The 17,233-nt window shown below is 46.5% G+C and overlaps 2 protein-coding genes across 3 annotated transcripts in view; one reads left to right on the top strand and one right to left on the bottom strand.

Moving 5' to 3' along the window:
* Positions 1-79: 79 nt before the first annotated feature.
* Positions 80-3,496, bottom strand: GPSM3 (G protein signaling modulator 3). The gene is made up of 4 exons (XM_053472465.1): positions 3,364-3,496; positions 2,643-2,766; positions 1,753-2,054; positions 80-1,125 (listed from the first exon to the last, which is right to left on the bottom strand). The coding sequence occupies exons 1-4, from the start codon at positions 3,475-3,477 to the stop codon at positions 982-984; spliced, it is 684 nt and encodes a 227-aa protein (XP_053328440.1). The 5' UTR covers positions 3,478-3,496; the 3' UTR covers positions 80-981.
* An 11,858-nt stretch (positions 3,497-15,354) lies between these two features.
* Positions 15,355-17,233, top strand: part of PBX2 (PBX homeobox 2) — a 17,431-nt gene continuing 15,552 nt past the window's right edge. For both annotated transcript variants that reach the window (XM_053472461.1, XM_053472462.1), the window contains exon 1: positions 15,355-16,069. In XM_053472461.1, the coding sequence (XP_053328436.1) occupies positions 15,867-16,069 (203 nt within the window). In that variant the 5' untranslated portion in view covers positions 15,355-15,866. The remainder of the gene's footprint in view (positions 16,070-17,233) is intronic.

Raw genomic sequence — 17,233 nt, forward strand, 5'->3', positions numbered from 1 at the left:
CTAAGTGGAACTGCACCTTTAAAATGTAAAAACAGGGGGCGTTATTGTCGGAGGCTGATCTGAGAAACGGGAGAAACGCTTAAAAACTAAAAATGTTTAATGCCGGCCGAAAACCTTTGATCCAAATGGTTCTAGAACGCGTGCGCGGAGCACAATAGGGAATCCATTCTAGATTTAACGCAGACGCTCCAAGGTCTCACGGACGTCAGCTGAGCTCCCGGGTCCCCGTAGATCGAGTATTCATCTCGGTTTTTCTAGAGAAGTCTTCTAGATACGGCTTCGGGATGATATGTAGAAAGTCTTTATTGGGCAGATGAAGTAAAGTCGCGGAAGCTTTACCATTCCTCCCTATTTTGTGTTCCAGGAAACAGGAAGGAGGTTTCTTGCTTTTGGCAAAATATTAAGAATTCTTCACAAGGAACACCCCTTCCTAGGGAAGAAATACCAAATTCTTCTAACCTTCACCCCCCTTATGATCCAGCTATTTTTTTTTAATGAAAAATCAAGGCCATTATTTCGCCATAGCTCACTGGGGGTCCCACTATTATAAATGTACCCTCTCCCCGCTATAGTATTTCCATAACCCGCAGCAGGCCGTCTCTCGTCCCACTATGCCACTAAGCGGTCAAAGAACTGCCAAGAAGAAAGTACGTTAAGCCAACGTTAATTATAAGGGGACAGGGCGTTGGGTCCGTGCCCCAGGTTAATCCTCCAAGGTGGACACCAGGTCTACCCCCTCTCCCCCCAGAGCCCATCGTGTTAAAGAAGAAGAGTTGTCCTCGTGTTGCCCCCGCCATGTAAAAGTTGGGGTTAATGATTGGGATGTGAGGGGAGCACATAGTGTAGAGGCTGTAATGGCTGCGCTACTCTGATGGTGGTCTTGTATGGGGGTCCCAAACTTTACAAGGATAATAACATAAATTCATTGAAATAAAACAGGTAGGGTAATGGGGGGGCAACGGCGTAACCCGACATGCCAAATTAACAAGCATTCGCCAATGGGGGAGGAAGCTCCACTCTCTGTTCATCCATACGATTTCCCTGCACGCGGAAAAGAATCTCGAATAAGTCGGCGGCGGATTGGGGTATCGGCGGAGAGCAGCGCTGATCCTCCATTCTCTCGGCCTGAAACGACACAAACGAGCGCGTGGATTCACAGCGGAAAGAAACACAGGAACGGGTGATTCAGGGGACGGAATCGTGGGTTTCTAAAGTTAACTTGAAAAAGGTTTTTTTTTTACTCCTTATCATACCACATGTGAGAAACAATAGAATGGCTCAGTCTTAATCATCCAGCAGGACACTCTGACTAATGAAAGTCTATGGAGGAACGGACTTCATTGGCATTGCCATAAAGCATCAGCTCAGTGCGGTGTTTGAGCCAGGAAAGTCACCCAAAATAGTGCATGACTGACAGCAACGGAGACTCCAGGTCTGCAGATAAAGAACGTTTATTGGGGCAAAATGAGATAAAACCAGGTTTTTGTCAATAACTGACATTACTGTATACAGCGCTGGGGGGTTATATTACTGTATACAGCGCTGGGGGGGTTATTACTGTATACAGCGCTGGGGGTATTACTGTATACAGTGTTGGGGGTTATCCAGAACCATTCTTGTAGAATGACTGAGAAGCATAAAATACTACAAAACTTAGCAGGCCTTCCAATGTCTTAGAGACAAAAGATCTAGAATTCTTTTGTTATCAGAATAATTAAACAATTGTGTTGCTCCAGAAAAGCCTTATCTTACCTGATGTCCCAGGATGGTGTTATAGAGTTCCTCCTGGGCCGGGATATTTAGAGTGGGAAGTTTCTTCTTGTAACTCTTTCTAGTCAATGAGCCACCTCTCCTCCGACGTAACTCCACGAGAATCCCTTTCTCGTCCGAGGGGAGGGATAACTGGCGATAGCTGGGGAAAGAGAAGTGTCGGGTGTGACGGGGCCGAAGAGGGGGTAACTCTGCCCTCTGCTCTTCGAAGCGCCTGGTCTGGACGGTGGACAGGAGTTCAAGGAACTCTTCAGTGTTGAGGGAAAGAAGAGAGCCGGAGATACCTGGTGGGACAACAGAAGAGAAGAAACTCAGCCTGAGATCTAGAGAACAATCAAGAAAAATGTAAGAAATCAGTAAAAAAAAAAGTGGAGGAAGAAAAATGAACACAAAATCCATATGAAGAAGATCTATTGGGGCAAAAAAAGGGGGCAATAAAGGAGATACGTGGGACTTTATAGCAGAACATGAAATCTATGACCCACTTAATGACCAAAGAAGAATAAGCAACAGAACATGCAAATGTCGGAATAGAATAGGTTCATACTTCTCACTCATTTATAGATCAACAAACATCTTTATGTTCCATTGGAAAATGATGAGTTCTAAACCTAAAATACCCCCAGTTTTGGCGTTAAGGGAGGTGTCACAATGTTTACCTGTCTCAAGGATCTCATGATATAAATGTACCCAGCTTCAGTGTCCAGGGCCGGATGTAACAGAAGGGGTCCTGATAGATCAAACTCTACACTAGGTGGGCAGGTAAGGCAAGAGAAAGTGGATGTGAGAAAAAGATGGACACTAAGCGGTGACGAGCTGGTACCAGGTTGTCAAAACCCCAATACGTGACCATCATGAGAAGGATTGAATACCTCTCCTTTCGCTGGCTGGGGATGGGGGAGCGGACTTCCATGCTCGGGGTCTCTCCTCCTGGCTCCCTCTGGACACTCTTGCATTATCGTAGAATACAGACTCATCATCGGGATCCGGAGACGTCTGAGCAGAGGGAAGAAGACATTAGAAGAAGGGTGAGCTGATATTCCAGAATTCCAAAAAGGACTTATTATTGTTTTACCGACACCTCCTCTGATTCTTTTCTGTCAAGAAAGATTAGGTCAAAGTTACCGAACATTTTGGTAGGCTGCCTCAGAGATCTATAGCTGGCCATGGGGTCCAGGACATAACGTGACCCCGCTGGTCTGAAGCAGCAACATCCCGAGAAAGTGTTTTAGGAGACGGTGAGATATCTGTGATCTAGAACGGTGTCCGGCTGCGCAGGATTCTATTTATACCAAAATGCGATAACCAAATCTCTCTAATACCCGTCAGAGGAGCAGCAGAAGCACCAATCAGGAGTCAGCGGGGTAGAATAGGAAGGAGTCAGCTCCAGACCATGTGACCCGGAGAACCTACCCCTTCACCCCGACATTGGGAAAAAAAAACCCTCACGGTCAAACCCCGAGAGTCCCCGGGTATGCTGATGGTCATTGTTCCACCACAACGTGACCTTTCCTTCAACCCACCAGTTCATACCAACCTATCCGACTCCACGATGGGGATGGGAATTCATGGACACCCAGATCTGTTACTCACTATGGTAGGTGGGTAACACGCTTCTCCTCCTGATGTCTCGGTTTGTTCCAGGACTGTCTCTGAAGACTTGTCTTCGCTGTGCGCACTCATTCTAAGCTCTCTATCTTCCTTCATACATGTACCAACCTCTCTCTCGCTCTTCTGTCAACCTAGAGACAGGGATAGGAGAACGTTAAAGACCAGACATTGTTCTCACCTGCATCTCATGGATGCCTACACGTCTCCCGCTGCTTCTATACACATTATCGGGGCTTTTAGGGCCGTAGAACCCTCTGATACCCTCATACCCAGCAGACATTCCGACCTCCTAGAAAAGAGGGGCATCAGGGGAGGAAACGCGATAATTATCGTCTCATTAAACATGTTTTATCTGGAATTGTGATACCAGCCGTGAGAATTCTGGGCCGTCCTTCTGCTTCTCACTTGCAAAATGTCCAAATGGCTCCAATACTGGTCGTCGTGGAAACCTTGACTTGTCACTATTTAAAGATACATTTAATTGAGTCACCTGCATTCAAACAGGGATATCGGCCACAACATACTGGTAGTAATAGGAAGGAGTTGGCTCCAGAAAATCTACCCCTTCACCCTGAGACTCTGGGGCAAAAACCCACTATGACTATATTATTTATTTCTATGTTTGATATTTATAGCGCTATCATAGTACGCAGCGATGTACAACGGACATGCCGACTAATTCATCACATAATTATTCCTTGAGCTTACAATCTAGAGATAAAAGCATCATTGATTCATGTGTGTTATTTCTATTTAATGTAAGTTATTCAGATTCCGCAGTTATGACATCACATGACATCATTCACATCACTTCATGTTAATTCCCCATCATTTCCCATGATCCCCCAGCACGGACGGCATCAGCCCAGGCAGGAAGTTCTTCTAACCCACTTCCTGACGACTTTTTAGCGGATTGTGCTTTAAATTCTAGAGATTGTTTACAGCCGGTAAATTCCTCTTTAAAGTCCTCATTTATTATAATTTCTGCATAAAGCCCCCTTTACGTTCAAATGCTGTTTTGGGGGGGTGGTTAGAGGCGGGGCCAGGGCTTTATCGGGTCTTTTTTGTGACTTATCCATGAAGAAGAGCCCTCAGAGGCCTCAAATCGTTTCCTACATCTACTTCAACTTAACCCTTCATATCTCCATTTCTCTTGGCTAATGCGGCTCGATCTATTTTACCTGTTTATGGCTATTTATGTCCCGATTTACGTTTTCCTTTATAAACGTTTTGAAGACATTTCAGAACCGGCATTAACTCTTTCAGTGATATTGGGAGCGAGAATGAGGCGCGGCTGCCGCGGCCGGTGCTCCTGTCCGGGGGGCTCTCTCCCAGGGCACCCTTTGGGGGGTTGATCATTTTGCCCCTGGTCCGTGGGGTAACGATCGTTGGGCGCAGAGACTTTTGCAATGAGTCCTCCAGAGAGAACGTTCATCACGGCTGGTAACGGCGGCAACGGCTGAGAAAATGTCAGCCGTTTCACAATCTGTGTCCCAAACAATCCATTCATGTATTATTCCCCTGACTTTAAAACAAGTCCTCACATAAACCTTGGCGGTCTGCGCTTCACGGGCGGCCCCAGCGGGGTCACCTGTATACAACAGCGGCACGTTGACAAAGGGCCAGCGTGTCCCAAAATATTTGTGTTATTGTGAGTTTCCATTATAGAAACACAGAGCCTGCCGGCAGATCGGCCCCATTTGGCCCCCGTCACCCGTTTCTGTAAACAGTCGTCAGCGCTCCGGTGTCGCGGTGACAGCAGAGTTGTGCCATTGTGTGACGTTGTGTGACGTTGTGTTGCAGCGAGCGCCGTGTGTGTCAGCGTGACTGGTAGGTGTGTGTGACTGCACGTTACTTACCCGACAACGCTGTCCCTCGCGGACCTCCGAAACAAAAGACCCCGTGAGACTGGAGAGAGAGGATGATGTCTCGCAGTGACAGACAGCAGTGAGCGTCTCGCAGTGACAGACAGCAGTGTGCGTCTCGCAGTGACAGAGAGCAGTGAGTGTCTCGCAGTGACAGAGAGCAGTGAGTGTCTCGCAGTGACAGAGAGCAGTGAGTGTCTCGCAGTGACAGAGAGCAGCGAGTGTCTCGCAGTGACAGAGAGCAGCGAGTGTCTCGCAGTGACAGAGAGCAGCGAGTGTCTCGCAGTGACAGAGAGCAGTGAGTGTCTCGCAGTGACAGACAGCAGTGAGTGTCTCGCAGTGACAGAGAGCAGTGAGTGTCTCGCAGTGACAGAGAGCAGTGAGTGTCTCGCAGTGACAGAGAGCAGTGAGTGTCTCGCAGTGACAGACAGCAGTGAGTGTCTCGCAGTGACAGAGAGCAGTGAGTGTCTCGCAGTGACAGAGAGCAGTGAGTGTCTCGCAGTGACAGAGAGCAGTGAGTGTCTCGCAGTGACAGAGAGCAGTGAGTGTCTCGCAGTGACAGAGAGCAGTGAGTGTCTCGCAGTGACAGACAGCAGTGAGTGTCTCGCAGTGACAGAGAGCAGTGAGTGTCTCGCAGTGACAGAGAGCAGTGAGTGTCTCGCAGTGACAGAGAGCAGTGAGTGTCTCGCAGTGACAGACAGCAGTGAGTGTCTCGCAGTGACAGAGAGCAGTGAGTGTCTCGCAGTGACAGAGAGCAGTGAGTGTCTCGCAGTGACAGACAGCAGTGAGTGTCTCGCAGTGACAGACAGCAGTGAGTTTACCTCCCAGAGGCAGGACAGCGATATCTCACCTCTGTTACGGTGGGTCTCAGGATGGCAGCAGTCTCTTTGTGTCACATCTGTCACTTCCCCTCACGCCTCTCCTTCCGCTCACTCTCTTCCTCTTTTCTCCCTCTCTTCCCCGTCTGCATCGGTCTCCCCCTTCCCCTCTCGTTACTTTCTTCCTTCTTTATCTCACCTGCATCTCATGGCTCCTGTTTCGCTTCATTCCATTCTCTCTCTGTCTCTCTCTCTCTTTCGCTCTCTCTCTTTCTTTAGCCCCTATAGGTTTGTAAAAATCTGTATTTCCCTGCGTTCCTCTCCTCGCATAACACTGACTGTCTATATTACTCTATAAAGATCCCCCACAAAGCGCTGACTGTCTATATTACTCTATAAAGATACACCCACTGTAGCGCTGTACAACGTTAGACACATATAGCGCTGGCTGTCTGTAGCGCTGTATAAAGATAGACACATATAGCGCTGGCTGTCTGTAGCGCTGTATAAAGATAGACACATATAGCGCTGTCTGTCTGTAGCGCTGTATAAAGTTAGACACATATAGCGCTGTCTGTCTGTAGCGCTGTATAAAGATAGACACATATAGCGCTGGCTGTCTGTAGCGCTGTATAAAGTTAGACACATATAGCGCTGTCTGTCTGTAGCGTTGTATAAAGATAGACACATATAGCGCTGGCTGTCTGTAGCGTTGTATAAAGATAGACACATATAGCGCTGGCTGTCTGTAGCGCTGTATAAAGATAGACACATATAGCGCTGGCTGTCTGTAGCGTTGTATAAAGATAGACACATATAGCGCTGGCTGTCTGTAGCGTTGTATAAAGATAGACACATATAGCGCTGGCTGTCTGTAGCGTTGTATAAAGATAGACACATATAGCGCTGGCTGTCTGTAGCGATATATGGACACATATAGCACCGCGGTGGATACCAGCAGTTTGTGATTCCTTCAGGTGTCCAACCCTCCCCCTCCCCGATCATCTCTTTATTGGACTCCTAACGTGTTTATTCGTCAGGTAATTCGCAGTAACGGGCAGAAAGCTGTGAGGTTTTTTTGCGCTCTGTTTTGATGAGGACTTCCTCTGGTGGCCACACGGGGCGCTATGATGTCACCGAATGCCGGAGGAAACCAAACATTTCGGACATTCCTCAGCGAACCAGAAAGGGGCAGCAGAGCCGTCTGAGACAAGCTGAGTGACCATATTGCAGCCATACCGGAATATAAAGTAATACCGGAATATGAAGTAATACTGGAATATGATGTCATACCAGAATATAAAGTAATACCGGAATATGATGTCATACTGGAATATGAAGTCATACCGGAATATGATGTCAAACTGGAAGATGATATCATAACTCATACGCATACCTCATGGAGCAAATGGATATAGCCATATTGGGCCAAAAGAAGATTAAGTGCGTAGACACCGGTCATACCTTTTAATGAGCCAGCATATAAAAAGAAGTAGAGTCACATAAGATTTGGGGACCTCAGAAGTCTCTCCTTCAGATGCAACGGCCGACTAAGGAGTGGGGAGTCGTAAATACATACAACAGGAGCAGAAAAAAGGCCAAAAGTGTTCTGGCGGATGATGAAATAGGAAGGAGGATTTGTCCCGAGAAGCAGGGCAGAGGTGGCGCTCGTGGGGCAGCAGGATAGAGAAGTCATAATTCCGAACGTAGCACATACAGCCTTTCCTGTACGCTTTACATAGAAACATGGAACCTGCCGGAAGATCGGCCCCATTGGGCCCGTCCAGTCTGCCAAACCTTAATCAGTCGTTGGTCTCGTCATGCGTCTTTAAATCCCCTGACTGTATTACCCTCTGCCACTTCTGCTGGGAGGCTGCTCCATATATCTACCACCCTCACTATATAGTAAAGTATAGTCTGCAGAGCATCGCCAGGATTAATTGCACAATGACTCCGGGAAGATCCGCGTTCAGTTACAGAGAGGCCGGATAACCATTTTCTGTGAACATCGAGAGCCAGCGGTGCGTTTTCTTGGATCTATGGCGGTAACGGGTCTCCAGCGTCCGGAACCTGAATGACATTATATCGCGGCGCGATGTTCTGTTACAGAGGATCTCTCTGTTTAGCGCACAGAACGAGTATACGAGATGGGGGGGTTATGGACATGGAGGCCTGGTGGAGAGAGATCCTCACCTAAATGAGCGAGAAGAGAAGGAGTTGTTAGTAAAACGATAGAAAGAGAATCTAACAGCGTGACCTGTCCAAAGACAAAGTAAAAAGGCCGCGTGAAGATGGAGAGAACGAGAAACTGAAAAGATAAGAGGGTGGTGGATAAGTGGAACAGCCTCCCAGCAGAAGTGGTAGAGGGTAATACAGCGAGGGAATTTAAACATGCATGGGATAGACATACGGCTCCTGAATCTAAGACGAGACCAACGACTGATTCAGGTTTGAGTCTCAACGGGCGACTAGATGGGCCGGATGGGGCCGATCTGTCTGCAGGTTCTGTTTCTATGGAAGAGGAAAATAAGAAAGGGAAAGGAGAGAAGCGAGAATCAATAGGAGGGAAGCAGGGAAGGAAAGAGCGGAGAGCGGCGGATCTTCTCCATCATTTATCTTTGGATAAATAGATCCTAATTACCCGCCTGCTCTGTTTAATTAGAGCCGCAGAGATGAAGTCCCCCTCCCTCCTGCTAATTAATATCTCTGCATTTACGAGCAGACTAATGAAGTGTGCAAGGGGACAGGAGTGAAGGGGTTAACGACGTCCTCAGGTACAAGAGAAGACAATGGAATGGTGCGCTACAGACTCCATGGTGTGGAAAGGGTTAATGCAGCGATGCTCTGCAGACTCTGCCTGCCAAGGTACATGTTCTATGGGGCTCTCCAGCACGGGAGAGGTTAATAGCGTAATGCTCTGTGGCCTTTACCTGGCAGGCAAGCAGTTAATAGAGTGATGCTCTGCAGGTTATGCAGGAGAGATGCTCTGCAGCCTGTGTGGTCTGGCTGCAAGGAAATGGTTAATAAGCAAAGCTCTGCCTAATGGCTCGCATAGGAGGTAGTCTAATGGGCCGATGCCCCGCAGGGAGGTGTTAACCCTTTTAGTTCTAGAAGGGCATTTTGTTACAGAGGTAAAGAAGACTAGCAGAAGTCAGACACGGCCACAGAGCTTACACTCTTAATAGCCGTCACACACTTTCTGCTATGGATACCCGTCACCGACCCAGAGCCCATAGGGACAGCGGACCCCCTAAAACTGGGAAGGAGCACAGAACCCCTTCTTAAAGCCATTTGTCCATATGGCCCCCTGTTAGCACATACAGGAGTGTTTCCAGGGGGCCACAGCTGGACACCCACACCAGCTAACAGCAATCTCGGCCGTAAACACCCAAACATCTAAACCCTAAGGGCACGCGCTTCAATTAACTCTTCAGCTGCTGGATGGGAGGTCAGTGGCCTGTCACTCAGGCACTGAAGTGTTTAAATGTAACCGGTGGGCCGCTCTGCGCCGTGGCCCCGGACTGCTTAATGAGGGGCCGGTGACACGCGGGGCCATTTCCGACCCTTGTTAGTAAATTGCCTCTTTCTCCTCTGGTCGTGGCGGATGCTGCACGCGTCACCCCGGTCCCCATTTCTATGCCCCCTCTCTTTGTTGCTGCAGCCTCCCCCCGCAGCCCCTCTCTCACACACAGCTTCTCTCTCTCTCCCCTTATCCATATTAAATCCATCTCCTTTCCCCTCCCCCCCCTCATTACCTCTTTGTATAAAATACCCCTCTCCCCCTCCCCCACTCCTCGGGGGGTTCTATGCTTTAGGATGGGGGTCTCCAAAAGGACACAATGGTGCGTGTTTTCTATCCACCTATAAAACCCGCAGGAGACTTCAGTTTTCGGAGTTATTTTATATGTAAAAAAATATAAACATTTCCAGCGAGTTAAAAATACCCCAGAATTCTTTTAAATAATGTATATATATAGAGGGGGGAGGGGGAATCACCCGCGGACCCCAAAACTCTTTATAACGCCTCATCGGTCTGGGGTAAGGAGAGAAGAGAGACGTTTAAATACTTAAAGGGATTTAACAAAGTACAGGAGAGAAAAGGAGAGGCCGGAATCTAACGCTAGAGGGTCAGAGGGTCAGCTGGAATGGAAGGAGGTTTTACTTTACTAAGAGGGTTGTAGATAAGTGAAACAGCCTCCCAGCAGAAGTGGTAGAGGGTAATACAGTGAGGGTATTAAACATGCATGGGATAGACATACGGCTCCTGAATCTAAGACGAGACCAACGACTGATTAAGGTTTGAGTCTCAACGGGCGAATAGACGGGCCGGATGGGGCCGATCTGCCAGCGAGTACCCTGCCTTTTGGTTGTCATCTGTTCCTATGAGATAAATTTTAAAGTTTCATGCTCAGACGCACAATTTCTAGATTGTCAGCTCCTATAAGCAGGGCCCTGCTTACATTTTGTTTCTATGAGTCCAAATTGATAATTGTTTTGTGATGTATTGCTTGTTATGTTTCGATTACCCATTGCACAGCGCTGCAGAATATGATGGCGCTATATAAAGAATAATAAATAGTAGAATGTTCCCGATAAGCGCCGTACTGGGTACATTTGCGGTGAGTGTTGTGGACGGACCTCGAGTTCCGAGGACTCTTCCGTACTCGTTCACCTTTCCAAAAGGCCGAACTAAGCCATGAACCCTAAAACCAATCGGGGAGAAGGTGAGCACGGCGGCTGCGCCGGGAGGCTGGTTCATGGAGAAGCAACGAAGAAAGAAGACACGAAGAGAAGCAGGAGAGAGTGTGAGAGAGCATGAATACGAGTGAGTGAATGTGTGAGAGAAAATGTATAAGAGTGAGAATGAATAAGAGTGAGTGTGAATGTGGGTCTTTTTATATTTTAAGGCCGAGGCCGGGTACTCCAGCGACAAATATGAAGATAAAATTTGATTTGATCAAATGCTGATTTCAGGGGGGGGGGGTTGGGCGTTCGGCGGGACAAGGAGCGACGTTTCTAAAGCTGCGTTTAGTTGGTAAGAGGTGGAAGAGCTCCTCTTAATCCAGATTCAGACACGTTTTTCTTGCTTAGCTACTTCTGTGCCTCTTGAAACGGGAATCTCCGAGGTCTCCTTGTAGCTTAGAAGCCGCCCCGCGCTTGAGAAACCATCACGAGAGATCCCAACACGGCCCGTCTCCTGCTGTAGAGACTCAAACCTTAATCAGTCGTTGGTCTCGTCTTAGATTCAGGAGTCATATCCCTATCCTACGCATTTTTAAATCTCCTCGCTGTATTACCCTCTACCACCTCTGCTGGGAGGCTGTTCCACTTGTCTACCAAACTCTCATCACCTTGAAGCTTTCCGGCCCTCTGTTTGGGTTGAATCCAGGGGGACTCGCTAATAATCCCTGGATGTGTGATTTTTCACCGCAGGGGGGGTAGGATTAGGCAGGGATATGGGCCAAAAAAAGGCTAACCCTGCTTTTAATTAGTTGCCATTGAGACCCCCCCCCCTGCGGTGCTGAGAGCGGGTTATTCATCTATATGGATAAAACGCAGATAAAAGAAATGCTAACTTTTTCACAGGTGCTAGAAATGAGCCTTTTGTCTGGTGAGATCTCTAGGTAATGGGGCGATCTCCTCCTTTCCCTTTCCCTGCCCCTCCTCGCTTTATTTAAAGTGTAAATGATGAGACCTGCGCCTCTCCCCCCCTTCACACCACCAATGATTAAACCAACAGCTCCAAAGCCAAGAGAAAACAATGGCGAGATAACGCGACCCACAGATAGACCTTATCTAATGATGGGGACCCGCATTTCCCTGCTCATTCATTATCCCCCGCTCATTCATTATCCCAAAGCATTAAATTAACACCACGTAAGATTAATAACAAAGAAAGGCTAATTGACAAAAACAAATATTTTTTTAATGTCAAAATTATTTCTTTAAATAAATAAAAAAAAAAGGATGCACGACATGATAAATAATTAAGATTTTAAAAAAAAAATGTAATTCTGCTGGGGAAAAAATATTAATATTATCTAGAAAATCCTCCCTAAAATTAGCAATTTTATCAGTTACATTGATGGAATCCAGTATAATAATTAATCCTAAATCATTATCTTTTAATAGGGATTATATATTCTATTTGTTTTTGTTAATTTGTTAATAATGATACAATATGACGACTATACATACATTTATATAACTATACATATTACATTTATATATATAACTGGAATATATATTATATTATTTATATATATATATATATATATATAAATAAATAAATTATATATATAGGGTTTTTTAATACAATAGAGCCATTCAGCAGTAAACAGGGCATGAAATAATAAAAAACCCCCTGCCTTGTGGCATCAGAATTTATGTCCCTCAGTAAAACAGAGTTCAGGGATAATAAAAGCCAACTATCGGTAATGAGTAACAATTATATTAATTGAATTAAAGTAGCCGTATATAGATAATCTAATAATATATAATAATAATAAAAAAATAATTACAAATAATTCCTAAAAAATTTGGGATCTGCATAAAAAAATATGAAAATCACTTAAAAGGCATTGTAATTATTTTTATTTTTAATTAGAATTTTACTTCAATTGCCACTCATTAATATATATATATATATATAATATAATATAATATATAATACTGATTTACTATCCTAATATTATTTGGCAATTATTTATTTATTTTTTTTAAATTACGATCGCCGCTAAATATTTAAAATGCGTATTTATTGGCACATATGGGTAAAAAAAAATCAATATTTCCATTTATAGAAGACACTCTGTGGATGCGTTGTATAGATTTTTTACGTGTGAATAATAAGCACGCTGGGGTATCGGGAGAGGATGTTCCTTGTTTGAACTTTCAGATACTGGGTGAGTGATGGCAGAAACATCGCACAGAGAGAGGAGATAAGGGGGGAAATTGCCAGATAAAAAAGAGGGATAAGAAAGTCCATTGAATAACAACAAACCAAAGCAAGGTACAGAACGCCGGGGAGGAAAAAGCAATGGGGAGGGCAAAACAGAGTGAACTGATGGAATGAATGAAGTGAGAGGAGAATGAGAGTAGATGAAGTTCTGCTCTACTGAGAGGGTAGTAGATAAGTAGAACAGCCTCCCAGCAGAAGTGGTAGAGGGTAATACAGTGAGGGGATTAAACATGCATGGGATAGACATACGGCTCCCGAATCTAAGACGTGACCAGCGACTGGTTAAGGAGGAATGCCTCCGACAAATCCCCGATGCTCCTCGTACGGCATGGAAGCGTTTATACATCTGCTTCTGACGGGAGGCTTGGATACGGCTGCCGGAAAACGCGGCATTAGCCCCACTTCAAAGACAAGGAGGACCGGCCCAGGGAAGCGCGCAGTGGCCACACAAACTGCGTCGTTAATAAATTCCCAACAATTCCTCGTATCAGATTAAAAATAAGATTTCAAATTTATTGCGCTGTTTTCTTATGTAAAAAAAGTTCTAGTTTTTGCCCCATAATATAATGTTTGCCGGCGGCTGCATATCAGCCATTTGTATGAGTTCTCCTTCTCTGTTATCCGAGCCCTGATCTAATAAACAAACCCACGACTCCTTATCATACAGCCTGTGGGGAACAATAGAATAGCTCAGTCTTAATCACCCAGCTGGACTCTCTGACTAATGAAAGTCTATGGAGGAATGGACTTCATTAGCTTTGCCATAAAGCAGCCATTGTTTGTGGGAACAAAATGAGATGAATTTCTGTCACCGGCATTACTGTATACGGCACTGGGGGCACTGGGGGCACTGGCGTAACTACGGGGTGGCAATTGTTGCATCTGCGATGGGGCTCATGCCCCAAGGGGGCCCGGTGCGGCCCCTGAAACCCTGTCTTCCTATCTCCCCATGCTTTGTCAAAATTGTTTCGAAATGGAACCCTGACTGTAACGGGGAGACAGAAGTATTTTGGGTTACGTGACCCCGCGGTGAAATCAAGACCCCCACAGCGCGTGAGCAGCCGGACAGAAAGCTGCAGGCGTGATGAGAGGTAAGCGGGGGCGGGGATGTTTGTTTGTTTGTTTGTTAGCATGGGTGTCTAATTATGTTTGTGTGTGAGCATGACTGTCTAATTGTGTGTGTGTGTTTTTGTGTGCGCATGCACGTGTAATGGCCCCAGGTGGGGAGAGGAAGAGGTAATAAGAGAGGGGAAGGAAGGGAGAGAGAAAGGAGGGAAATATGATGAGAGGAATGAGAGATAATGATAAAAGATCAGAGAAGGAAACGCGACAGCAAAAGAGAGTGAGGCAAGATGTGGACGAGAGAGAGAGAGTGACTGACAAGATGGAGAGGAGAGAAATACATTCTACGGAAAAGAGGAAGACGAATGGAGCAGGCGGGAAAGAGTAACACGGATAGACAGAACATGGCAGGGGGAGATAGGATGGACAGTACGGGATAGGAAGGAGGGAGAAGGGATATGCAGAGTGAGAGAGAAAGAAGAGAGGGAAAATAAAGAATGGGAGAGGAGAGAGACAGAAGAGAGGGAAACTAAAGAATGGGACAGGAGAGAGACAGGAGAGAGGGATATGCAGAGTGGGAGAGGAGAGATAGAAGAGAGGGATATGCAGAGTGGGAGAGGAGAGAGACAGGAGAGAGGGATATGCAGAGTGGGAGAGGAGAGAGACAGAAGTTGGGTAGAGATAAAGGTAGAGGAAAAAGAGAAGCGGAGATAGAAAGAGTGGTGCCGGAAGAAGAGAGAGCAGACACAATATGACAGAAAGGGTAGAGGAGATGGGTTTAGAGCTTAGACAAAGGGGGGAGAGAAGGAAGAAAGGAGAATGGGAAAGGAAGGTAACAGAAGATTGGAGAGGAAGAAGAGAGGAGATGGGGGGGACAGGAAGGAGAGAGAGAGGACCTGGATAGACAGAATGAGAGAGGAAAAGGAGAGGAGGTGGGATAGACACAGAGATAAGATACGGGATTGAGGGAAGAGATGAAGAAGGAAGGAGACGGGATGGATAGAAGGGAAACAGCAGCTGGGGAGACAGAAGGAGAGATGAAGGAGAAGGAAGAGAAGGAATACACAGAGCGGGGCAGGAGGAAAGGAGGAGAGAGGGAACACGAGGGGCACTCAGGTGAGGCTTGGCTGCGAGTGATGTGAGGCAGGCTGGATGGGGAGGAGCGTTGGGGCTGTGGCAGAGAGGAGGCAGCAGAGAGCCGAGAATCCCGATCAGAGGGGAGAGGCGGCTCGGCCACATTCCTCCCCCTCCGCCCTCTCTCCTCCTCCTCCACCCTCCCCCTCTCTCCCCAGCTCTTCACCATTTTCCACTCCTCTCTCCCCAGCCTGGAACATCGCGGCCGGATTATTTGTGGAAGAAACCCCAGAAAAAAGAAGTAAAGGGGGTCGAACCTCTGCTCCGAAGTAATCCGGATCGCAGATCGGGAGCGTGGGAACCGGAGCGGCTTATCCAAAGAGGAGATCCACTTCCAGGAGAAGGGAGAGAGCGCTTTATACCCCGAGAGGAGGGCACTTAACACTCTGGGAGGAGAGCGCTGTGTACCCCAGGAGGAGGCTGCTTTATACCCCAAGGGGCAAAGAAAGAAAGAGGGTGGAAAGGAGATTTCTGAAGGAGGAAGAGAGTGACTTGTGAAGAAGAGAGCGAGTTACAAAAGAAAAGGAGGAATTGGAGAGGGGGGAGAGCGACTTCTATGAAGGACAGGAGGAGAGGCTGCTGAAGGAGGACAGGAGGAAGCCAGGACAGGAGGGCAGCCACAGGGGCAGGAGGGCCAACTGCCAGATGGATGAGCAAGGGAGGCTTCTCCAGGCCAGGGGAGTGGGGATCCCCGGACACCCTATCCACGGAGGACCCCAAACCCTCACCCCACACCCCATGCACGACCCCCCATCAGACAATGGGGAGCCCAGGAAGCAAGATATCGGCGACATATTGCAACAGATCATGACTATCACAGACCAGAGCCTGGATGAAGCCCAAGCCAAGTGAGTGGATAGGAGGGAGGGAAGAGGGAAGAGGGAAGGTGGTGGGGAGGGGGGAGTGAGTGAGGCCTGGTGTGTACACGGATTCCAGGCTTATTTACCCACCAATCCCTACACAGGAAACCCTATATAGTCCTGAGACACTTATTTACCCCATAAATGCCCCAAATACAAACAGCAAGCATTTAAAGGGCCCTTTAACCCATATTAGCGGAATGACCGGGAATAACAATCCCTTTACAGCCCATAATAGCCTAGAACAATGCCCTTTATTTACCCTATAAACACCCCATCAGTGCCTTTAAACAGACTTCTGCCCGATGCTGCCTTATCGCTCATTTAAAGCCACACCATAAACCTGCCGGCCCCTTAAACCTGCCCGGGGGGGGGGTAATTAATTCTCTTTACTTGTTTGGGTTACAATGTTAATGTTTTGCAGCCCCTGTGTGCATAGAAATAGTTAACTTACAGAAACAATATTAATGTAACCGAAAGAAAACAACATTTATCTTCCTAAACCGCCAACGCATAGAGTATGAAACGAGCGACCCCCGGCTCCGAGCCCCCCGGGGGCCATAAAAGTGATTGATTTCAACAGGAGTTAAAAATAATTCCTCTTCCTTTCCAACGCGATCCGTGTACAGGCACCGAGCGGCTCTCTGGCATACAAAGGGTTACATCGTCCTAATGTGCATATTGTAGGTAAAAGGGTCCATGTTATATTTAACTTACTGTATGGCGTCTATTCTCCCAAAATCTATATTTAACCCTAAAATAGAATACATGCACTCTTAACTCTCTGAGTGCTGGAGGGGTTCATAAAAAAACTTGGCTAAGGTTTAATATGAGGATAAAATAAATTATATAATCTTCTTCTCTCTCTTTCTTTTTTTTTCTTTTTCTTTTTCGCTCTTTCTTTTTTGCTCTTTTTCTTTTTTGCTCTCTTTCTTCTCTCTCTTTCTTTTTCACTCTCTCTTTTTCTTTTTTGCGCTCTCTTTTCTTTTTCTCTAAATCCCTATCCTTTACTTATCTGGGCCTCTGATCTATATCGCTCATATATTTGTTTTATTTATATATATATATTATATATAAGAAAAGGCTTCTTTAAGAAGACACTATTAACCCTTTAATACCAAACCACTGCTTATAATAGTTGGGAAAAAATAT

This window comes from Spea bombifrons, chromosome 8 (genome assembly GCF_027358695.1).
Source record: "Spea bombifrons isolate aSpeBom1 chromosome 8, aSpeBom1.2.pri, whole genome shotgun sequence".
NCBI classification, from domain to species: Eukaryota; Metazoa; Chordata; class Amphibia; order Anura; family Pelobatidae; genus Spea; species Spea bombifrons.